Source organism: Podarcis melisellensis (genome assembly GCF_964234715.1).
Source record: "Podarcis melisellensis genome assembly, chromosome: 13".
NCBI lineage: Eukaryota > Metazoa > Chordata > Lepidosauria > Squamata > Lacertidae > Podarcis > Podarcis melisellensis.
The window spans coordinates 18,264,802-18,288,474 of record NC_138545.1 but is presented as its reverse complement, the minus strand read 5'-3'; the positions used below and the strand labels follow the sequence as shown (position 1 = coordinate 18,288,474).

General features: G+C 48.4%; 1 protein-coding gene across 2 annotated transcripts; it reads left to right on the top strand.

The window, feature by feature from the left end:
- The first annotated feature begins 362 nt into the window (after positions 1–362).
- Positions 363–23,334, top strand: MAMSTR (MEF2 activating motif and SAP domain containing transcriptional regulator). 2 transcript variants are annotated; one of them, XM_081886131.1, is made up of 14 exons: positions 363–650; positions 1,725–1,810; positions 10,238–10,303; positions 10,553–10,611; positions 11,456–11,531; positions 12,455–12,604; positions 13,489–13,634; positions 15,696–15,815; positions 16,562–16,830; positions 16,952–17,096; positions 19,457–19,849; positions 20,967–21,104; positions 21,384–21,438; positions 21,827–23,334. In XM_081886131.1, exons 2-14 carry the CDS (start codon positions 1,756–1,758, stop codon positions 22,261–22,263), a joined length of 2,109 nt encoding a protein of 702 aa, XP_081742257.1. In that variant the 5' UTR covers positions 363–650; positions 1,725–1,755; the 3' UTR covers positions 22,264–23,334. The 2 variants fall into 2 exon arrangements, with proteins under 2 accessions (XP_081742257.1, XP_081742256.1); XM_081886130.1 differs by having other exon boundaries at positions 16,949–17,096.
- Positions 23,335–23,673: the final 339 nt, after the last annotated feature.

Genomic DNA, 23,673 nt, shown 5'->3' with positions numbered 1-23,673 from the left:
CATTAATTAATTAATAAATAAAAGGGGAGCGTGCGGCGGGACGGGGCGCTAGGACACCTGGGTTCCTTGAAGAAGGGGGGGGGGAGCGTCTACTACCAAGTACCAGCCCTCGGGGCTTGCAAGGGATGCTGCCGGGACTCCTGGATGTCCCTAACTGCAAGATCTGCTGGGCAGCCTGGAGGATCTCCTGGGCAGCATAAGGAGGCGGGACGGTGGCGATCTGTGGGGAGCAGGGGGCGGAGGACGAAGACGGGGAGGATGGCGGAGGGGGGTGGTCCTTGCTGAGCCAGCAGCGCGTTCCCGGTGTCGGGTGTCGCGGCAGGTGGCACCCTCGGGGAGGGGGCGCATGGCAGAGGCACGGGGACATCCCAGCTGCCCGGGGAGGGGGGCGCGGTGGCGTCCGACCCCCAGGCGGGGGGCAGAGCCGTCGGCCCAACCCTCTCCTCCGGAGGTCCGTGCGCCTGGCCGTCCCTCGCCGGTGCCATCCTCACCTAGGCAGCGAGGAAAAGAAGGACGCCACCCCCTCCCCCCCGGAAAGGCCGCCGGCAGACCCTCCCGGAGAAGCCGTCGGGGGCGGACGGTTCCCAGCGCCCCCCGAGCCAAGCAGAAGGAGGAAGAGGAGGAGGAAAAGGGTTGCACCGTCCATTCCGGTGAGTCGGGGCGCCTGGGTCCCCCTGGGCTTTGGGGAAGGGGCTGGCATTGAAAAGGGCTGTAGCGGGGAAGCGGAAGGGCAGCCCGGACTCCTGGGTTCCTTGAGAGAGGCTTTAGGGCGATGGCACAGGCAGGGCACTCTCCTCCTGGGCTTTCTCCCCGAGGAGGGCATGGCGGGTGCAGGCGGACAGCAGGTGATCAAAAAAGCAAACTAAACCATCTCTCTCGCTCTTCTTTCTTTCACACACGCCGCCAGCTGGGCTCCTGTCCCTTTAAACAGGGCAAAAACTCAACAGGTCAAGCCCCGTCTCCAACTGCATCTTTAGCGACGGAACGGCTCCACCTGCTGCTGCGTTTCTGCTAGTTGCCTGCTCCTAAAATTTTGCTATTTTGTTCCACCCGCCCCCCCCCCGCAAGGAACTCAGGAGGACTGGAATGCTCCTCCCTCCATTGCCCCTCCCTCGAAATTTTATTTATTTATTTGTTTAGATTTATATCCCACCTTCCCACTCCCCCACCCCACCCCAAAGGGGCTCAATATATCACACTTATCTCTCCCAACAACCCTGTGAGGTGGGCTAGGATGAGAAACAGTGACTGGGCCAAGGTCACCCAGTGAACCTCGTGGCTGAGCAGACATTTGAACAACCCCGACTTCCCAAATCTTAGTCCAGTAGTCGCTAACAATTACACAGCATTGGCCTTACAACGACAACCCAGTGCAGTAGATTAGTTTATTAAGAGTTGCATTTGTAAGCCTACCTTTTTTTCTGAGGATCTCAGGGTGGCGTCCATGACTCCCCCCCCCCATTTTATCTACAAAACAACCCTGTGAGGTAGGTGACAGGTGAGGCTGAAAGTTACCACCCCAAGGTTACAATGAAAGAGTCATGGCAGTGTTGGGATTTGAACCCAGGTGTCCCTGGTCTCCACTCTTGCTGATATCCAACTCTGCGTCCCTAGGCCCAGGCACTCTGTTGCTGGCTTCTCTAGATCCTAGTTGGAGATTTCTTCATCATTTCCCCTCTTTTCCTGTTTCCCCCTCTTCTGAATATCCATGGGGCCTACCTCAGATTTGGGATTATACCTGCAAGGACTCCAAAGATGACACTCCTGGCTTCTGAACGATCCATGCTGATCCGAAGCAAATTCCGCTCCGGTAAGTAGGACCCGAGTGGGGCTTTAGGCACCTTGGTGCTATTAAGTTTTTAAAATAGACTTTTTGCAGGGTGGTAATTATGGCAGGCTAAGACAGATGTTTCACCTTCCATTAAAAAATAAATAAATCGTTCTCCTCAGAACCCTCCTGAGATATCCTGCTGTGTAAGGGACAGGCTGTGGCTCATGGAGTATATCATCTGCCTTGCATGCAGAAGGCCGCAGGTTCAATTCCCAGCCCCTCCAGGTGCAGCTGTGAGAGAAGACCCTGCCTTGGAACCCTGCAGAGCTCTTGCCAGTCAGAGCTGACAGTGCTGAGCTAGGTGGACCAAAGTTCTGACTAAGCAGAAGGCACCTTCCTGTCCTCTTAAGAGAACAGCCCACGCTGCATTTTGTTGCTTGGAGTTATAAAAAAAATAAATCAAGGCAAGACACATTCTACAAGCAAGGTCATGTCAGTTCCCATGCATGTGTAAATCATAGGTATTCTGTTCTACTGCTGCTTCTACAGTTTCTGCTGCAGTTTTCAAGACAGCTTGAATATCATTTTATGTTTTCCTTATACTGTTTGCCACTTTTGGGGGGGGGGAGAAATCAACATAAGATATATACATAAGAAAATAAATGATGCCGATGGATAGAATTGGTAACAGATTTGCTTATTCTGAATGGTTTTCCCAGCTTCTGCTAGTTGCAGGAAAGGTCAATAAGCTAAGCAAAGTCTCTGATCTGCACAGGAATTGTGGTGAATTGTGGCCCAAGGGACAAATTTGTGTCAGCACCATTTGAATGGCAGTGCCCATCAACTTTGGGGAGGCTCAGCCCCCTCAAATATTTTATGGGGAGGGGGCACACACAAAGGAATCTTGGCCGCTATGAGTTGGCTCCTATGACTGATTGCATTTATATCCTGCCTTTTCTCCTCCTCCTCATTTAATCCCCACAACAACCCTGTGAGGTAGGTTAGGCTGACAGAGAGTGGCCCAAGGTCACCCAGGGAGCTTCGTAGCTGAGTGGGGATATAAATGCTAGTATCTCAGGTCCTAGTCCAACACTTTAACCACTGACCTGGCTCAGTGCACTGCATTGTGTGGAGCCACAACATAGGCCCAGTTCCCCCAAATCTTAACTTGAGCCAGGTTTTCGTGGTCAGGTCTTGCTCTAGGAGCAAGTAAAGAGGAGTTGTGTATAGGCGTGTGCAGAGTGCTTTCCCAATGCCCCTTTGTAACAACAGTTCACCGCTCCACTAGTCAGGGGACTGAATTAAGGGCGCAGGGTGTCACCTCCCTCCGAAATAAGCCCTTCAGGGCCCCATCGGTGGGGATTTCAATGGAACACATCTCAGCCATGTTTCTGCGAGGCTGAAACAAACTCTGAAGTCAATGCTGATGATATTCTCGACCCCAACGTCACCACACAGGTGCACAATGTGGGCCTTATACCAGAAGTTGCCAGCATGCCACCTTCGTATGCCACTGTCTCTCCTGTGGCACCTGCAAAAGGTCCTAGTAAATGTCCCCTCAGAAATTCATAGCCCATGAGAGACTGTTTGCTCTTCCTGTTCAGTTACTGTTTGCACCAGATACTTATTTGTGAATACATCTTCAGGCTTTGAATTTTTCATGTAGATTTGGGCATCGGCTGAGTGAAGGAAGGGAAGGTCTGGCATATTCAATTTTCAAAAACTGCATCTGTTTTGACTGAGTGCCTCTGAACATGCGCAGAGTTTAATTCTGGCAACTCGACATTGCCTATCTATGTAGGTGGAGGTACCTAAGGCAGAACAGAGAGAGGACCAGCCCTGATTCTGAATATTTCTGGATTACCTTCAAATCTAAAGGGTTTTTTTTATTTTTTAAGGAATGCATTTAAGGTTTCCCCCTGCCCAGCCAATAAATGTGTCACTTTACCACTCGCTTGACCAGGTTGGGCAGTGGGAAGCACAGTGCAGCACAGAGCAACCCCTCACAAAGCTACAATTCCCAGTACCCATAACAAACTACATTTCCCAGGATTCTTTGAGGGAAATCATTTGCTTTAAATGTATGGTGTATGACAGCCATATGAGTCAGTTGTAAGGACCAGGGTCATGCTCTTCCTCACGACCACTTGTCACTTTTCCATTCTGTTGGTACCTCACAACCTAATCCTGGCGTCCAGCAGCCATTTTGTTCAGGCCTAGCCAGTCCAAGTAATCAGTCAACCTGCCTGTGGCATCATAGGCATTCCTTGGTGGCAACTATGGTGTTTTTCTGAGCCTTACATGTTTCTTACCTGTGACAAACCACCCTTCGTAATTTCACCACACATATAGCTCCCGCTTGTGCAATACTTATGGACATACGAAAATCAGCATTGCTTTTAACTGGTAGGTTTGCTAAAGCTTTTGCAGGGACCATTTTTAATCAAGGAGGGCCCACTGAGCATTCAGGGACACTTGTTTCCTTGTGTATTAGTGGCTGTGTTGGTTCTGGTGCTAGGGAATATTAACAATAATGAAAAGTATCTTTCCTGCCCCTAAATAATACTACCGGTAATTACTATTACTACTGTTACTACTACTACTATTACTACTAGTGGCCCCTCACCAGCAGGTCCTAGGGTAGGTTGCAACAATTTCAAATTAGAAACAGTTAAAAACAGAGTACAGTCACAGGAATAATGTGTGACAACCTTTTAAAAAATTGTTTTTATCAAAGATTTTCTTGAAGTACAGAAGTACACCCAGTGCCTCAGTTTTCCGTTCATAGAATCTTTTCTGCAGATGAGATATATTTGATCTGAGACACTAATATTATAAACAGGATAAGGTTGGGGAAGAAGAGAAGGAGGGAGAGAGAAGGCTGGGGTAGTAAACTTTCGTTCTTTTACATAGTATATGTGCAGTGGCAGCTTTTGTTTCTTAACTTGTAAATTATCCTGCTTCCTCCAGTTTCTCAAAAAGGCTACTGCAGTGAAGCACTGATGCAAAAATGTGTTTTACATTCAATCAGTGTATTGATTACAGGCAACAACCGTTTTATGTGCGTTCAATATGTGCGTGACTGCGCAAGCAAACATCACACTGAACCCGGAAGTGATTAGAAAAGGGGCAAAACTGGCCCTAAAACAGCCCCCAGATGCTTTAAGTACAGTATGTGGAGTGTAGGCAGGTTCTCATATTGAGGGCATGGAACTGGCTACAGTTCCCCAAAGCGGTGAAACACTCAACGCCCCCATGTCTTGAGTATTTGCATACCCTCCAACATTTATCCAAAGAAAATAGGGACATCCTATTCCATAATATTGATAATAATAACAATACTCTGGGCGGCAACATGTATAAAAACATAATAAAAGTCTATAGGGCTGCCTTCAGATGTCTTCTAAAAATTGTATCATCTCCTTGGCTCTGAGGTCACCTAACTCCATACCCTCCAACATTTCTCTGATGAAAATAGGAACATCCTAAGGAAAAGCGGGACCTGCAATCAAATCAAAAACTGGGACGGCTTCTGTAAATTTGGGGTGTCCCTGGAAAATGGGGACACTTGGAGGGTCTGCAGTTTGGTGGTGGGTTCCCTGCAAGCAGTCCTTGCAGCCAGCCTCTGGCCTGGGAGTTTGGGGCATCTTGTGTTTCCAGCCGTTTAAATAAATAGCGAGTGGCGTCACCCCAGCTGCTGCTGACAACGGGACAAATGCCCAGGCAGGAGAGAAGCGGTCACAGGAATAGAAACGCTTGCAGCAGTCCCACCCTCCAAAGGTATGACGTGCCTGCTGTTTGACGGCAGAGCAAGGGGAGGGCTCACCCGCTCAGCCATATCCCTTTGGTGTTCTTCCTTGGACAAGGTTATCCTTCCCAGCGATCTCCCCAGTGCAGCAGCATTTGAATTTCTGTGGGCTTATAGACATGGTTTTTTTAAAGGGCCCTGAAAACTGCTTCTGTTCCAAGGTTGGGGATGGCAAGACTAATTTAAGTTTCCGGTGCATCTGGACTTACTTTATAGTTGTGCCTCTGTGCTGGTGACCCCGACAATCCCCATACAGAGCTACAATTATCAGAGTGGTTTAACAGTCAATCCCTCTTCACAGGGAGTTTTGGGAACTGTAGATCTGTGAGGGGAATAGGGGCCTCCCAATAACTTATCAGCACCCATAACAAACTACAGCTCCCAGAATTCTTGGGGGGACGACCATGATTGTTTAAGGTGATATGATATGTGCAGTGTGACTGTAGTCCAGGTCTGGCTTACTTGATTCACTTACCATTTCAAATTGCCATGGCTCCCTTTCCAGTGAACAGTGGGAGCTGCAGTTTTCTAAGTGTGCTGAGAGTTCTGTTCCAACTTCCTGGCCTCTTTAGAGAATGAAAATGCTAAGGATTCTGGGTGGAGAAAGGGGCAGAATTATTAGAAGAAGAGTTTGGATTTGATATCCTGCTTTATCACTACCTGAAGGAGTCTCAAAGCGGCTAACATTCTCCTTTCCCTTCCTCCCCCACAACAAGCACTCTGTGAGGTGAGTGGGGCTGAGAGACTTCAGAGAAATGTGACTAGCCCAAGGTCATCCAGGAGCTGCATGTGGAGGAGCAGAGATGCGAACCCGGTTCCCCAGATTACGAGACTACCGCTCTTAACCACTACATCACACTGGCTCCTTATTACCAGTTAAATTAATGCATAGGACATAGTACTAAAGCAGGGGTGGGGAAGCTCGGGTCTAGGGGCCAAATGTGGCCCTCTGGGCCTCTCACCTGGCCCTCAGGGCTGTCTCCAGGCCACACCCCCTTCCCCCAGGCCACACCCCTCACTGCAGTCACTTTGCACCCTTCTCAAATGTTTTCCCCTGGTTGGGATGTGTCCTTGAACAATGCCTCTTCCTTGGCTGTATGGAGAGGGGTGTATGAATGTGTGCTGAAACCAGCCTACTGTACACAGGCAAAATTTGCATTTCTTTCTCCGCCTACTTTTGCCCCCGGTCCTGCCCACCACCTCGCAGGTGGCCCCTGGAAGGTTGCCCAAAAGTAAATGTGACTGTTGGACTGAAGAATATTCCCTGCACTGTGGGAAAAGCCTCCCACACTGCACCTGCTTTAAAGGGTGTCAGGAAGCCTCCCAACTCTACCTGGTTCCCGGTGATGTGGGGACACTTACAGAGAACTCTCAACGTCCTTGCAAAAATTATAATTCCCAGGTTCCCCCTCACACCCTCTGTTTGTGCAGGGTATGTGAGAGAGCATACCAATTAGACCAGTTCGTCGTACAGTTATGCCTTCCATGTCTTCTTGGTGGATGCTTTTTGATTCACTTCTTTGTAATTATTATTACCCTCATCAAACATTTAGATTCCAAGCGATGCCCGGAAAAATATTTTTGCCTATACCTTGTCAAACTGCCATGGTTAAGGATTTGCCCCATCGCTCATTCGATTGCCCTTTGTAAATGGACACTAGATAACAAATGGAGACCTCAAGTACTGGAAAACATTAACTTGGTTATGCTAAGGGGCACATATTCACTGTTGGGAGTAAAAGAGGCAGAGTAAACCAAGGAGGTTGCAGATTGGCTCTTGTCCTTGTTCCAAATCAGAGCCTCCTAAGTTAATTCTCTCTGGCTCTTCCTCGTTCGTTCCTCCTCCATGAATGTACAGAATTGCCTCGCCATTCCGTTCCATCTTGAGCATGTTGTTTCCACTGGGAACCAAACGGGTTCGTCATTGGATCACCTCATCACATTTTATTTCTGCCAAGGGGATGCACTTGATCCCTGGGAATCTATTCTGTACGGTGGGAAAGTCCACCTGTTGTCTTGCTTGGCAGACCAAATAGCTGGCCTTTCTACACTTGATATCATAGATGGCCTCGTATTGCAGCTCTTTTACACCAGTCCCCTGTCATGTCTCTCCCATGGCGTATGGGAACAAAGAAACATTATGTGCATACATCGTTCCACAGCTCTTTATGTATGAGTTAATGTTGTCATGCTACATCAGCTAATGTTGTCAACCAACCATAGATATAACAGACTTCTACACCACACTATATGGCCTAGATCCACAGGAGGTTTCAGTGTCGAGTTGTAAATTTTTCCTTTAGCTTTCATTTTGCCGTTCATTGACAAGTAATTATGAATTTATTCCGTTAAGGCAGACCTTTCTTCTGATGCTTGGATTTGCCTCCAAAAGGGCAGGTTGTTGGTCAAACAAGATGTAATTCCCAGTTTTTCAATTTTGTCATTGTTTGTTTAAATAGAGGCTTCTGTGCAATACTTAATTTGCATCCATTTCATTTTTATATATTCATTTCCAGGCCAGTTTTGTGTGATTCTCTCCCCACCCCCAGATTAATTTCCCCTTCCAATTCCACAGTATAATTACCCAGTATCATATAGCAGTCAGTAAAAGCTTGATGCATTTTGTTCTCAGTTTGTTTTATTGAAAAGCAATTCCAGAACATTGTGTTGCCTTACCTTGCCTCACGCCTTTGCAAACCTGGATACATCCTAGGTTGTTGAATAGGATGATCTCTCCAATCCAGTTTCCCTCGATTTCTTCAAGTCAACAGACATCTTGCCCACTCCATTCCAATCTCATTCAGTGCACTGTGGACAGTCTTGACTTCCCCAGAATCAAATGATGTGCTGCTTCCCTGCCTTCCTTCAGACCCTCAAAATGTATCTGTCCATAGACCTTTAACTTTTCTTCTTAGTCCTAACTGCAGCACCCACATTTTTTCATCCCTGCCCTCATATCTCCCATTGTAAGTTTCTTGGGGCCAGCGATCTGTCTGTTTTTACCTGTGTAACATGTGTACTGTGATGCAGTATACATAAATACTGACTGTGCTAGCACCAGGATTTGGGGGACTTTGGGCATGGCACCCTCACTGGTGGCCCCTAATCTGGAAGAGGCGGGAGATAAGAAAATTCTCTGCCTGCATCTGATCTTATTGGATATTCTCTGGAAATTGTAACAGTGTTAGGCAAGCCTTCTGCTGCTCTTTGGGCCCCAGCAAATGCCCAGCCTTGCCACTCTCTGGAGCAAGCCCTGAGTATGTAACAGTTGTCAAAGATAAAGCAAAGTAGCACCCAATATTTCAGTTGGTTGCTGGACTGAACATTTGACACTCCAGAGCTTCTTGATCCTTGCTGGTTTGCAAGTTTGAAATCAGATTAAGACCACGAAAGATCTTAATTCTATGGTGTAATCTGTTTTAGTTATTTCTGCCTAACATGTATTCATTAGCTTGCTTTTATTTGTCACTTTAAAATCTCAAACCACAGTGAGTGCAAACTATTTTCCCTTCACTTCAGGAGTGAATAATTGCACGCATCCTTTGTGCACACTCAAAAAAACCCCCCACCTTCATTTGTTTCCCAAGGGCTCCCTCCTGCCCTTGTAACGGTTGTGCTGTGCATTTTCACTTTTCTGCACTGCCCCCCTGGGAGCTATAGTTCTCAGCATCAGCTGTGGAGGAGAGCTGCTGGTAATCACAATAAGTAGTTAAGGGTTTAACTGAGAGGAAGTAGGCTGACAGCAAATAAATGTTCTGCATGCGCTTACAAAGCTGCAGGCTTTAGGTGGTGGCAGTGGTGGCAGTAATAGTAGTAGCTATTTACTTTAATTTGTAGGCTGCCCTTCCACACGGGCTTGCCAAAGCAGCTCACAACCAGATGAGAGCAGGGGTTACGTATCAAAGCACAACCACAGTGAACCATTCATTTCTAAAGATAATACAGTGGACGCTCGGGTTGCGAACGTGATCCGTGTGGAAGGCACGTTCGCAACCTGCAGCGTTCACAACCCACAGCGCCGTGTCTGTGCATGCACGGGTTGCGATTCAGAGCTTCTGCACATGCGCAAAGAGCAATTTAGCAGTTCCGCACATGCTTGACTGCCGAAACCCAGAAGTAACCCATTCCAGTGCTTCTGGGTTTCGGAGCATCTGTAACCCAAAAAAACGCAACCTGAAGCACCTGTAACCCAAGGTATGAAACCCCTGAAAAATCTAATTACGCATTCTGAGCCAGAGAAGAACTTTTGGGGAAACAGTGCTAGATTCATAATGCAGCTGAGTAGTAGGAGCTGGGCAAATAGGCCTGTTCACATTTGCACCATACATTTAAAGCACTGTGATCCTACTTTAACAGCCACGGATCCCCCCCCAAAAAAACAAATTCTGAGTGCTGTTGTTGGTTAAGAGTAGTGAGAGTTGTTGGCTCTGGGCAGTGAATCTCCTAACAACTCTCAGCCCAAGTGATTACAAACTTTGCACAACATCAGTAATCTGGAGTTATATATCAATTGTTGGCTTCATTTTAGCTTTGTGGCGGGAGGGTGCGTAGCGCCAAATGATTTAAGAGTTGAATTTTTCACTGCTTTTTTTTATTGCTTGTTGGCCGAGACGAATAAAGTAATTACCGTTATTCATATATTGTCACCTCCCTTACAGTTCTGCAGCTGCGCATGGAACACCGGCGGTCCCAAGAGCAGCTCTCCAAACGCCACTTACTCCCAGGTGAGCCCCTCCCTCGCACCCCTTTGCAAAAAGCGAAGGGAGTCACATTGCAAAGGGGATTTCTGCATGGATGAAGGAGTGGGTGGGTGCTAAGGAAAGAAGAGCTGGTCTTCTAACCTTGAGATAAGGTTGCCACTTTCCTCTTTCTTTATGGACTAGCAACAACAGAGTGGCAGGCCAAAATCAACAGGTAGGGAGGGCAGTTTCTTCTAGAGTTTGCTAACATGCTCCCCTTTATCATCCCTCCAGCACTCAACAAACCCCTTGCAAGTTTCTCGCAGCCCAATGGGACCCAGGGCCAGAACAGGGTGAGTACCAGCTGGGCTCAGGGCTTTGAACAATGTGTGGGAAGCAGCGCTACGAGCGTCTGATGGGACTCTGTGAGGGTCCACTGCTCACGGACTCTATTGAGCACCCGCCTCCCAGCGAGGAGCGACTTCTTTTTGCAGGAAGCAAGAGGCCATTGCTCTGGGTGCACCTGAGTGTGGTGGGCAAGCAGGAACAGGGTCCAGACCAAACTTTCAAATGCAAAAAACAAAACAAACCCCACCATCATTTATTGTAAAATAAAAAAACATGAAAATATATTAATCACAATATGACTAATTTATGCACGGCAGCAGAAGTGTATCTAAAATGGCAGGTGCTTTTTAATTTATTTATTTACTGCATTTATATCCCACTGCTGAAGGAAGAGAGCCACTGTTAGTGGTTCTTTTGTTCAGGCCTGGAGGCAGCCCAGCCCAAAAATAGAGAGGTGTGTGTATGTGAGAGAGAGAGAGAGAGAGAGAGAGAGAGAGAGAGAGAGAGAGCGAGAGAGCAGAAGCAATGGAAGGCAGGCATTTTGGACTCTTATAAAAAAATATGACATTTTGTAGGGTGTGGTGGTGCAGATTTTTGTTATCTTAGTCCCGCAAGCTGCAGCTACCAAAATTCCCTCTTCTATGCATTGGCCATGGGCGTGCATAGCTGAAAAATTAAATGTGGATTCCACGTTGGAGGGTTGCAATTCAAGTAGGAAAAAAGTTGGAAGGCATAACTCTGACTGGTGGTGGTTCTTCAGAGCCTAAGTGAGCAAAATATGCCTCCTAGCTCTTCTACCTGAGCGCCTGGCTAAGAATGCTAAAAATTCCTCTGCTGCTTTCTCCTCAGGCCAATGAGATTGCCAAGCTGAAAGTCTCGCCCCGGCCCCACAAGACCAGCACTGCTAAGGGCCAGCTTTCAGAAGGTAAGGAGCAACTTCTGCCTAGGAAGCATTTGGTTTGGCTTATATTTTAATGTGAGCCTGCCTAATTCACCCAAATGCGGCGATTGTTTGAAATACATACATGCATACATACATACATACACACATCATTTCATTTGTATGCCACCTTCCCACAAATCAAACCATGCTCACAACATGAAAAAAACACATAATTACAACAAAAATAGTCATAAACAATAAGTAAGACATCAAAAAATAGACAAATACACAAAACAATTGCCACATGAATTATAATCAGGTCTAAAATAAAGATACAAAAAATTAGTATCAATAACAGCAAGAACAATCCCTAAGTAATACTGCAGCTCAAGAATCTGTTCTGCAGCCTCAACTTTCGTAGCTGGAGTCTGTCCTGGCCCTGCCCTCCCAGGCCTGGTGGGAAAGGGCAAGGGCAAGAAGCAGGGCAAGAAGCAGGCCTTCCAGGACTCACAGCGCTTCTCTGAATTTTGCGGTGCAGATGGCCAACCAAAAGGAGCAGATAAAATGCACGTCATTAGGAGGAAAGTGTGTACAAAAACACACAAATTAGCAAAATGAATGTGCAGAAATTACATTAGGGGAAATGGTTTGCAGAATATTAGGCAAAGTAGCATTTAAAAATGCACACATTAGGAGAAATATGCATACTGTATTATTTTTCTGCAGACTTCTTTTAAAAATAAATAAATCACAAATTGATGTGGAAATAAGGCAAATGGACCATGGATTTCCGACTGGATTTCCAGGTCACCCCAGGGGATGACTACATCCCTCAAACGTTGTTTGCAGAGTTTGCCCCAGGAATATCTGGCTGGCTCCTGTTGGGAGGTAGGATTCTGGACTGCAGGGTCCTCTTGCCTGATCCCACAAGCCTGCTCTTCTGATAGTTGCTCTTCTCACCGCAGTGTCTCCGGGGGACCCTTCTGAGCTGCAGGACAAGAAGGCTCGCCTGGCCGAAGACCTGAGTGAGAAGATCCTACACCGCCCTGGACCACTTGAGCTGGTGAAGAAAAACATCCTCTCCTTGGATCCAGGTATCAAGGATGCTATGGCGGGTAAGGACTTGACTTGGCATTCTCCTTACTGGGGAATCCTCCTGTCTCATGGAGTGGAAACGGGGAATCCTGCCTGGGAGACGGGAAGGATCCAGTGGCTGTTTATGGAGGGGCAGGTCCTAATGGAAAGCGCTTGGACTCTGGCGCAATCCCAGCAGGAGGGATTGTAACAGGATAGAGCGAATTCCGGTGAGGGCTAGGGAGCTGAATTTGGAAAAGTGGCTTTGAATCCTGCCTCTGTCTCAGGCTTGGCACGCAGCCTTTTGCCTCATTTTAATCTGCAAAATGGGAATATTGACAGCGGGAGGTTGTTATGAGAAGAAACGTGGTGGAAATTGGGGGAGCTTTTTGCAAAAGGTTTGCAAAAGGGTTGCCTAATTGGGACTTCTCGGCTTCTTGGATGGAATGTGTGCAGAGCAGGGTTCCAATTGCTGCTCTGTTAGCACCCATCAAATCACCCTCCTTCCCTCCTCAGGCAATGCATCAGCTAAACATGTGTGGCTGGGGGCGAGGGCCAGGCTGCAAGGATAAGCAAACAAGCTCTACCCAGTCACAGTTCTCAATTGCCTTCCAGCTCGTGAGCTTCCGCACCAAGGAGCCTTTTGTATACACAGGGACTCACCTTCTAGAACTCTTGATTTTCCGGGGTTCTAAAATGTAAGGGGAGACTCTGTTAACAGGCTCCCTGCTGCAGATAGCCACCTTCCACAAGTTTGAAGGTGACAAAGACAATGGTGTGTTTGTGTGTGTTTGCTTGTCCACCTGCCCTGCCCCCGTCCTCCGGGCACATGTTTAGGATTAGGGCCAGAACTATGTATCCTTGCATATATCTACCCTGCTATAATAATGCCTTCCCTCCTATCTCTCACTCAAAACGTCTGCAGATGCAACTCTCGCTGCTCCTGATTCCTTCACCTTTGAGGAAGATCTCAGTAGTTCTTCTTCCTCCTCCTCCTCCTCCTCCCCGTGCTTTGCACTGTCTCCTGGAAGTGCCCATGGGAACCCTTCCACCGCAACGGCGGCCTTTCAGGTAAGCACCTGCGTAGAACTCACCTGTACATGCTGAAGAGACATGAGATGAAGGGGGGGACAGAGGATAAGAACAGGGCGCTTGGTGCATACTCCTGGAAATGTAACATTTTGTAGGTGTCCAGTTTTCCCTCTCAGTATTAAATATCTGATTCTCATGTCTGAGATATAATCTATAATAGCTCTCTTTCCAAGTAAGTAAAATAAATATATAGTAGTACCTCGGTTTAGAAACTTAATCCATTCCAGAAGCCCTTCTTAAACCAAAGTCCGTTCTTAAACCAAAACCGTTCTTAAACCGAGGCGCACTTTCCCTAATGAGGCCTCCCACCGCCGGTGCCCTTCCACCATTCAGATTCCTTTCTTAGACAAAGGTAAAGTTTGCAAAGCAAGACACTATTTCCGGTTTTGCGGAGTTAATAATAATAATTATAATTATTATTATTATTATTCTTTATACTCCACCCATCTGGCTGGGCTTCCCCGGCCACTCTGGGCGGCTTCCCAAAAAATATTAAAATACTGTAATACATCAAACATTAAAAGCTTCCCTAAACAGGGCTGTAAACCAAATCTTGTAAACCAAATCTTTCTTAAATCAGACTGTTCGTAAATGGAGGTACCACTGTATATGATGTGGTTGTGCTGCCCTCTACAGGGCATGATTGAATATTGCAGGACATAAGAATCACAATGATGAGTGAATTGTGAGGGGTTGGCCTCTTTTCCCCTTTTGCAGGACACAATAATATCCTCCCCTCAAAATTATACACAGCAGAATTAATTAGAAGTTAACATAACTAAGCCTGCTGCCAGTCTGCTGCTCTTGTGGTGGTGGGGAGTTTCAGGTTAGAGTTGCCACTTTCAGTACCTCGATTGCCACTCCAACAAACCCTTACATGTGCGACCCACCGAGGCCTAAACTGGCAGGCATGGAAGGACAGAATCCTGCACCCCAAGATTCATTTCTGATTCACTTGGAAGCCAAAAGCTTTGACACCACCATTGGCTTCCCCCAGCTTCACACAGGACACCCACACTCCCAAATTATTCCAGGTTCTAGAGAGGGTTGGGGGCACTGAGGAGGCCAGAAGCCTTTGGAGGCCGAGAGAGAGAGAAAGAGATTGTTCCAGGGCAGCAATTCTGGAAATGATGACACTGACCTTTGGTTGTAATGTGACTGTTACTACTCCCAGTATTAACAAATAATGCTGCCTGTCTTATCTGAAGAGGTTATTCTGAGGTCCTATTTGGACACTCAGTCCCTCCACCCTCCACACTGACCAAATCTTGAAGCCAGCACTGCCTGTGTGCTGTGATCTCCCCGCCTCCACACCGCCCCAAAATTGCATTCAGCACAAGATGAGCTTATTGGGTCAGGCCACAGGCCTATCTAGTCCTACATCCTGTCCTCAACTGCTGTTATATTTCGTACGTCTTTGTGCGCATGCCAAAGAATTCCCATTCTAGGCTTCAGGACAGAATCTAGGGTTTTAAGGCTGGACGTGGTGGGCAGGTACTGTATAGCAAACCAGCCCCTGTCGACTCCCCAGCTCCCTACCACCTCCTTCAAAGCCCTGTCCCACTTTCTTTTTAATCATTTTTTATTGATTTTCCAATAAAAAACATCCAATCAATATTTCCAATCATAATACTCCAATTAAAATAAAAAGCACCAAATTATAGTCCAAATTATAATCATTAATTTTTCAGACCAGCCCACGATCTGGATCTCTGAAGCATATCTCCACATCTCAGTCCTGCCTCTCCTCGTTGTTTCTATATTTTCCACATCTCGATTTTGATGCTTTATAGCCCTGTCCCACTTTCTGCCCAGCGGCATTGCCTCTCGCTGTTCTTCTCCTTCTTAGCTGAAATTATACACAAGAGGGAAAAGTGGGGCATGCCAGCTGATGGGAAAGCTGAAAGCTTAACTCTCAGAAGGGAAGGATGCTTGGCTTTATAGGAAAGGAAAGTTTGGGGGCTGCCAGTTTAGAGGAGGTGAAGGAGTTGGGAGCTAGGAGGGTACTTGGCCTCCATTTTCTCCCTCTTCTCCTTGCAGCTGGACCTCCCTCCGATCCTGGATCAACAGCTGCCTCCTGTGTCCTCATCCACCTCTGAGGCTGAGTTCCCTCCCCAAGGGGGGAGCCCCCTTGCCAAGCCCTCCGTTTCACTCCTCAAGGTAGAGACAATCAAGAGCAGGAACGGGGAGGTTGGGGAGGAAGCAGAAGTCCACTGCTCTGTCTTTTATCAGAGAAAAGTATGAATTGGTGCAGGATGAATTGCAGGCCGAATCCAGATAGCTGCCTATTTTGAACAGAGCTCTGGGGAAACTTTGTCTCCTCACCCTGCCGATTTTCACGTAGTAAAAAGTGAGCAAAGATTTCTGGGGGAGCGCAAGGCAGCGACTATATCCCACAGCTGCCCTCAGGGGGAAACATGTCCGCTGCTGTCCTCATTACTATTCAGGTGCCCAGCTAAATCTGCCTTATTGCTTTTCACTGACTGAAATGGTTTTATTGGCATTTGCGCTGCTGCCATACAAGACCTGTTCTGAGGGTTCTTGAATATTTCTGCCTTTTATACATCCCTACTTTAGTTGGGAGGCTAATAAAGAAGTGAATCTATATAACCCAATGCAAAAAAACAAACAAACAGGTGGCTGGTTTTCACCCCCTACCTTTGCTCCTGCATAAGGACAGAGTCAGATGTTCTTTTGCGGCAGGGAGGACAGTTGGAGGCTGGCCCCTGGTCTCTCCTTCTGCTGCTAACCCATGTTCTGAAGGCCCAAGAATTTAGGAAACGGGGGTGCCCAAGGTAGCAGTATTACCTAGCTCTAGAAAGCCCCCCTGCTTTAACCACTATGCACCACTGTCTTTTGAGAGTCCCGTTCCTGCTCTCTTTCACACACTTTGATGCCTTTCACAGGCCCCATCCAAGGTCCCTGAGGCCAGGAAGCCCCCACGCCCCAAGAAGGCCAAGGAACCGCGCCCCAAAGTGAAGAAGCTCAAGTACCACCAGTACATGCCACCCGACCAGAAGGGGGAGCAGGCGCCGGTGCCCATGGATGCGGCCTACGCCCGCGTCCTCCAGCAGCAGCAGGTCTTCTTGCAGCTCCAGATCATGAGCCAGCAGCAGCCCACGCCGACGTCGCCAGCCACCTTCTGCGTCCGAGCCGTGCACGCTGTCCCAGCCAGGTAAGCCGTTTTGCTTCCGGGAAAGCTGTCCCTAGACAAAAGCACACTAGCGAAGCCGGAGAGAAGATTGGGATGGGGAAACCCAGCGTCAACGCCTCTCTTTTCTCCCTTTGCCCAGCAGTGCTCCAGAGCAGGTCCTGAGCTTCGCTGGCACGCCTGCGCCACCAAGTGGGCCTCACCCGCTCCCTCTCCCCTCTCCAGCCACGCCAACCTCCCCTTCGCCACCCAAACCGGAACTGCTGCCTGCCAACTTGGAGGAGCTAACGGTGAGTTGGGGCAGGAGGACTCCCAGCCATCACACATCGGATTCTGCGTGGGCGGAATTCCGCTCTCGGAGATGGTTTCTGCAAATCAAGTTCAGTTGCAAATAACCGCTTCAGCCGTTCTGTTGCAGTGAGAGCCAGGCTTCCAAAGAACCTGGTTAGATGGGAAGATCTAGAGGGGCGCGTAATCGTCAGCACAAGGGGGCAACTTTCTGAAGGCCACATGGGCAAGGTGGGCGGGGCCAGGGACAAAGGTTGGGTGGGGCCGAGGCAGCAGGCGGGCAGAGCAATGGATGTTGCTCCTTTCTTCAGCAGGCTACACACAAAAGCCAGAGGTCTCTTCACATAATCTCACCCCCGACCCCCCTCCATCCAGGTGAGCAAGAGTGCAAGGACACAGTCCAGCCAGGCAAAAGCTCTTGTTGGGAAGGGGGCAGAGCAGGGCCAAAGGGAGTGGCCTAGAGGGAACTGCCAAAGGCCAGATGGAGAAGACAGGAGGGCTTTATTTGCACCCGCGCCCGAGGCTCTCCACCTAGAAGGAGGATAGGCCTCCTCCTTTCCCATGAACCACCTGCCCATGAGTTAAGATCTGCATCCAAAACTCTCTCTCTGATTGCCCCCTGCCATCCGAGATAACAACAACAACATTGTTATTCATAGCCAGCCTACTCTGGGCGTCTTCCAATACATATAAAGACATAATAAAATGCCAAACATTAAAAAGTTCCCGAAGTGGTGAAAAAGCAAGGGCTTTTTCAGTGCTGGTGCCCCGATTATGGACTGGTCCCTGCACTAGCGATTAGAATTAATCACCAGACTAAGACTTTATTTTTCTTTTTAACCCCAAGCCGCCTTTGATTTTAGAGCTGTAGTTTCAATGGTATTTTCCCACTGCTTACTGCCGATTCTGTTTTATTTGGTGGTGGTTGCTTTATTTATTCATTGTTGGGAAGCCACTTTAGACTTTAAAAAACAAAAGCAAGCAAAAGCCAAGAAATAAAATGGTAGCGGGGGGAAAGATATGAAGAAAGAAAGAAAGATGGACACCTGGAGTTGTGAAACGAAGGGAGGGAACTCTGGGGAAGCTTCCATCCTTGAATTATACCCGTTGGTAATTCCTGATCTTCTCAGATGAGACTGCAGAGTATGTGCAACTTCACCTGCCTTCATAACCACCCCTTGAAGGCTGCTGACCAGCCATTCCTTTCATCTGGCAGATTCTTGGTAAGCGGCCCAGGAACTATCCGAGCTTGGAAGGGGAGACACATTCTCTCCCAACTATTGGCGTCTGGTGCCACAGGCAGAGAAGCCAGGAGCAGGTGGAGCTAGAGCCAAGGACAGGCAGAGATAACTAAGTCCCCCCCCCCCCATCTTCCTGCTCCTCTTTGCTGAGTTTTGCAGGCTAAGGTCAGTGGGGCAGTGCCCCGTTTTCCCCAAAGGGCTGGACTTTCCTGCTTCCAAACAAAAGGAAGACAGAATGGGGCAGAAAGAGAGAAGAGAGATCTAAGTTAACTGAGGGTTCAAAGCCTCTCTAGGTATTTCTTTGGGTGCTTTTCTCCGGGGATCTAATGTGGTGGGACTTGTAGATCTGCCACCTGGCAAAAGTGTGCAGGCTGCACATGCCTTCACTTATCCCCCTACTTGATAAACACATGTTAATATTATCTAGAGCAAGCGGAGCCTGGGTAGTGTGCTGTCATGGATCTTTTTATTGCTCAGGGAAGGGAACATGTAACAATAAAACTATACTACACACACACACAAACAAACAAACAAACAATGTGTGTATTTTAGGGGTGGGCAGTAGGCTGTGTGATTTGCAATAGATCGGCAAGGTTTCCTGACTTGTCTGTTGTTTAACAATAGCTGCAACAGATTGACCCCTAGGCCTGCACTCTAAATTATACTGATGAATAGTGAAAGCAAGGAAGAAAACCAGGAATGGGTTGCCTGAATGGGTTGACTGTGAGCTCTGTTCCATTCTGGCATTCAAAACAAATTCCCGGGCTCAGAATTCTTTAATGCTGAATGCCAGTCTTTTGCACCATGCTCCTGTTGGCAGATCTTTGCGGGGTGAAGAAGAGTCCTATAAAAAGCAAAGTAGATCCCACATGCCTGATACTTGACCATTCCTGGTGTCTTGTTTAATATTCTATAGTACCTTTTGTAGGACAAACCTACACAGGCCAGTTATAATGTTAAAAATGCATTATAAAAATGTGACACCAGAGGGTGCTGTAGAGCAGGCATCCGTCGTCAATTGCAAATTGCCTTAAGAGCTGCTATTGCTTTTTTTTTATAGCGTTTTTACAACCAGTGTAGATCCAGCCTTAATTTCCTTTGGCCGCTGCTTTGATTCCCAGGTCTCCGAACTCCGCCAGCAGCTCCGGAAGCGGGGCCTCCCTGTTTCTGGCACCAAGCCAGCCCTGCTGGAGCGCCTCAAGCCTTACCAGGTGGCCAGGGCCAAGCCCCCACCTGTCCCGCTCTCCAGTGCCCGCTTGTCACCCTCTGACCTAGAGGAGGAGGCCCAGGCCCTGCGGGAGAAGCAGCGGGTGGCTGAGAGCCTGGCGCTGAAACTGCACCGGGAGCAGAAACACCACGACGACGGCCTCCGAGTGGAGCTGGAGATGCACAAACGGATCAAGAACCGCCGCAAGGGAGCACTACTGCCCCACGGCCAGCAGGGGGCACCTCCGCCCTACATCCCCAAGAGAGAATGCGCCAAGGAGGGAGGAAGCACGGAAGATGGCTTCATGGTGAGCAAACAAGCATTCTCCAGCTGATCCAAAAGAGAGTGAGGGCCTCCTGGGTTGCCTGTGTGAAGGAGATTATCCCAGTGGATTAGAGCAAAGAGCTGGGAGAGAGGCCACCTGAGATTTGCAATTCTAGAGGGCTGCGGGGCCATAAAAACGTCCACAGCATTCTGCTCCTCATGGTAGCAAACCAGATGCTCTGGGAAGCAGGAAATGAGTGCAACAGCCCTTCTTCCCACTGGATTCAGGTGCATTTGAACATGGAGACTCCATCCTTTTAGGCTGCAGCCTTAGGCTTCAGCAGGGTTAATAGCAGCGGAACAATCCATGGATTTATCTAATCTACTTTTAAAGTCTTTATGGCCATGACCACATCCTGTGGCAGGGAGTTCCACAAGTTAATTGTGCATTTGTGTGAGTGTGAAGAAGGACTTCCTTTATTTCATCCTGAATCTGCTGCCAGTCAGTCTCAGTGGGTGACCCTAAGTTCTAGTATGGGGGAGAAATAAAAGCACCTTCTCGCCATAACATGCATAATACCACATGCCATGGCCTCACCCCCCCCCCCCCGCTGTCATCTGTTCTCTAAATTCAAAACCCCCAAGAGAACATTATGGCTAGAGAAGCTGATACAGAGCTGTATCCTATGAACTGTATGTTTGATATGTTTGATATGATGAACAAACTGGGCTTTTCTTAATCTGCTAGGGGAGTACTGGTTTGCTTGTTTCCCCATCTTAATCTGTTGCTCAAAAAAGTAGGGGTGGCCCTTTTGCTAATGGTGTCTCCTAGCAAGGGGTGGGGGCAAAAACCAAATTGTCTCCCTGTTGCCTCAGATAACTTAGACATTAAAGGTCAGCAGCTGGCAGCCCTAAGGCTTAGGCCCAAAAAGATCCTTGCCACAGAGGCACATGTTTGCATGTGCATGCATGTGGCAGGGCTTAGTTTGGGGGCTTGTGGGGCGTATCACCCAATGAGCTGCTAACCAATGAGCATTGGACATTTTAAGAGAAGTCCGCTTTAGCCCTGGTTGGGTAGCATCGGTGGGGCTGGTAGCAAGGAGGGCTTTTGTCTGGGGCAGAAAACGCTAGACTTTGTATTTCCTCCATTTTCCTGCTAGGTTTTGTGCCCTGCCTCCTGCGAGCCGATTAATTCTGATATGGAGCTGCCGCTTGAAATAACAGCCAGCCCCCCGGACCCAGCCCCAGGAACCCGGTCCCTGGAGGAGGAGCTCCAAGAAGCCATCCAGAAAGCTCAGGTACTGTGGGGCGAGGAGGCCCAGTTTCTCCAAACTCTGCACATGCACCGAGGAACTCTTCTCCTTTTTAATTATAATTATCCCACATGTCTGAAGTCTTGAAAACAAATTTATGGGATAAGCTCCTAGGCCATATTGAGCTTGCCCCCCTGCCTGAAACTCATCACAGCGAAGACCCCCGTACAAAAAAGGACCCTGCCGTCCCAGAGCTGGCTGAATGGCTGGGTTTGGTGAGGGCTCCCTTTGTAACTGCTCTTCTTTTCCCTTCCCTGTCTGCAGCTGGTGCCAAGCCAATCGATCGAAGATATCTTAGAGGAACCGCTGATGTGTTCAGGTGAGGAAATGGCCCCCGTAACCCAACTTACCGGTAGGGGGCAGCCGTAAACCACAATTTGCAAGAATGGAGCCAATGGGGCAATGATACATTTTTTTTCCAGAAGACTAGGAATCTGGGGCTCAAGCCTTGCTTCAGAATCATATTCTCTGCCCTGGAAATATAACCCCCGAACCCCAGACAGGTGGGGCAGGATTGTTGGTTACTCAATGGTGAGCGGCAGGCATTCTGCACATGCCCAAAGCCATTGTTAGCCATGCCTTCCAGTGCAAAATCCTGACACAGAAACAGGTGGTGCGGCTTAGATCTGAACAAGCTCAGGGTTAGGAGGGCATGGTAGGTGTGCTGCTGTGCCAAGTTATATCCCATTTTTCCTCATCTGCTCCAGGTGACCTTCTTCAAGCACCTGCCTTGAACCCAGAAGTCCCTGATCGAGTTGCCCCATCCCCGCAAGAAGCGTCACCACCAAAGAAACCGCGGCCCAGCAGCGAACCTCCCTTGGTGACCTCCGCCATCTTTGATTTTCCTGGTCCCTACGACTTCCTCTCGACGGCCTCCTCTTCCTCTGCGTCGCTGGACTCACTGTCCTCTGTTTTCTCCCCTGACTCTCTGGAGATGCCCCCATCTCCCCCAGATGCCTGGCAAGGAAATGGTGCCCGTGCTGGATTTGACCCGGTCGATTGGCTAGAGGCCTTGACCTCGGGCTCAGCATCAGGCCTCGGCTCCACCAGTCCTGTTGGGGGCAGCATCTTCTGCACGGACTTCTTTGATTCAACCGACCTTGGCGTCAACCACATGATAGACTTAATGGTGGAGCAGTGGTAGGCGGGGTGCTAGCAGCCCATTCGGAGACCCCAAGGCCTGGAGGGAAAGGGGGATAATCCTCTGCATGCCCTGTAAGGCCTTGCCGGCACTGGGTACCACCTTGAATGGGTGAGAACGAGAGAGCAGTTTAACGTCAAGCATCGTCACGGGTGGTTTTGTTTCGGTTCATTACAAGTCCAGTTGCTCTCTTAGAAGAATTAAGCACCCTGATGTTTGGGTTGTGTCAGCACCAGGCATCTCATCTTTAATGGCCCAACAGCCCCAGAAACCCTTTGCTGTCCTCAGTGATGTCTCTAGCTTGAGATGGATGAAACCAATATTTGCAAGGACAGTGGTCCTGCCAGCCTGCTGCATTGGGATGGTTCAAGACATCGAGGAGATGAATTAAAATGTGTGCCTTTCTGCCATTCCACTGTGAAGCAGTTCTAAAAAAAAAAATGGTTTGGAAGGGCACCAGTTTTCAACACCACCTTCCCTGGAACCTGGGTTCTTAACAACTTTGGAAGCCATCTTGAATGAAAGCTTTGGCATATGGGTCACACTACATTGAACCTTGGAGGCCTGCATAGTTTCAACTCCAGAAGTCAATAATAGAACAGGAAGTGCCGTGGTCTACCCTCAAAGCATATTCAAGAGGTCATGTTGGCTCGGTTGAACTGTGAGAACAACACCAGCTCTGCACACATCTGCGTGGCCCCATAGATCTAGATGCACGCTGGTTTAGGATGAGAAATGCAGGTTCTGTCTTGGTGTGGGGAGATAACCATCGTTTTATTGAGTTAAACAGAGGAAGTGCCAGCTCCAAAAGAATTTGGATCGTGCCATCTCAAGCCCCTGGCACAACGGGGGAGAAGCTAAGATTTCCTGGGGCTGCCCTGAATGGGCCACACCAGCAGTGGCAACCCCATGTTTTACTGAAAGCAGGGGGGGGGGAGAGGGAGGGAGGAAAACATCTGTGTTGGGGACCGAACCATCTTTTGTGGCTGCTCAAAGAGATGGGATTGGAAGGGCGAAATGCAGCTTCAACCACTCGTGCCATTCTAACTCTTACTGTCATTCTTATTTGGTGTTGCATATGCAGACACAGGGCTCAGGAACACATCTTTTTGGTCTAGGGGTGTGGGGGTGGGAAAGCTCCCAAAGGGAGCTGGATATGTAGGGATCTGTTTTCACAAGGGAGATGATGGTAGTGGTGGCTCATATCCTAGTAGCCAAAGGTTGCTGGGAAATTTAGGCCAATGGGCTTGTGGCAGGATCCGGGCACAGCTATGGAAACTGCTCATGTGGAACTACCTAAGCAAAGGCTTAATTCTGCTTTAATTTATAGCCATTCCATCTTTACTGGAATCCCTGAAAATTGTTCTGTGAGACTGATCCAGGGTATTCTAACAGAGAATTTCCACCACTCTC

What these genes read in the sequence shown, in the direction of transcription:
- MAMSTR (XM_081886130.1), top strand. Translation starts at nt 1,756, where the DNA reads ATGACACTCCTGGCTTCTGAACGATCCATGCTGATCCGAAGCAAATTC. An exon ending in TAAGGGCCAGCTTTCAGAAG is followed by an intron (nt 11,532 to 12,454) that starts GTAAGGAGCAAC and finishes TTCTCACCGCAG; the next exon opens with TGTCTCCGGGGGACCCTTCT. An exon ending in AAGCCATCCAGAAAGCTCAG is followed by an intron (nt 21,105 to 21,383) that starts GTACTGTGGGGC and finishes CCCTGTCTGCAG; the next exon opens with CTGGTGCCAAGCCAATCGAT.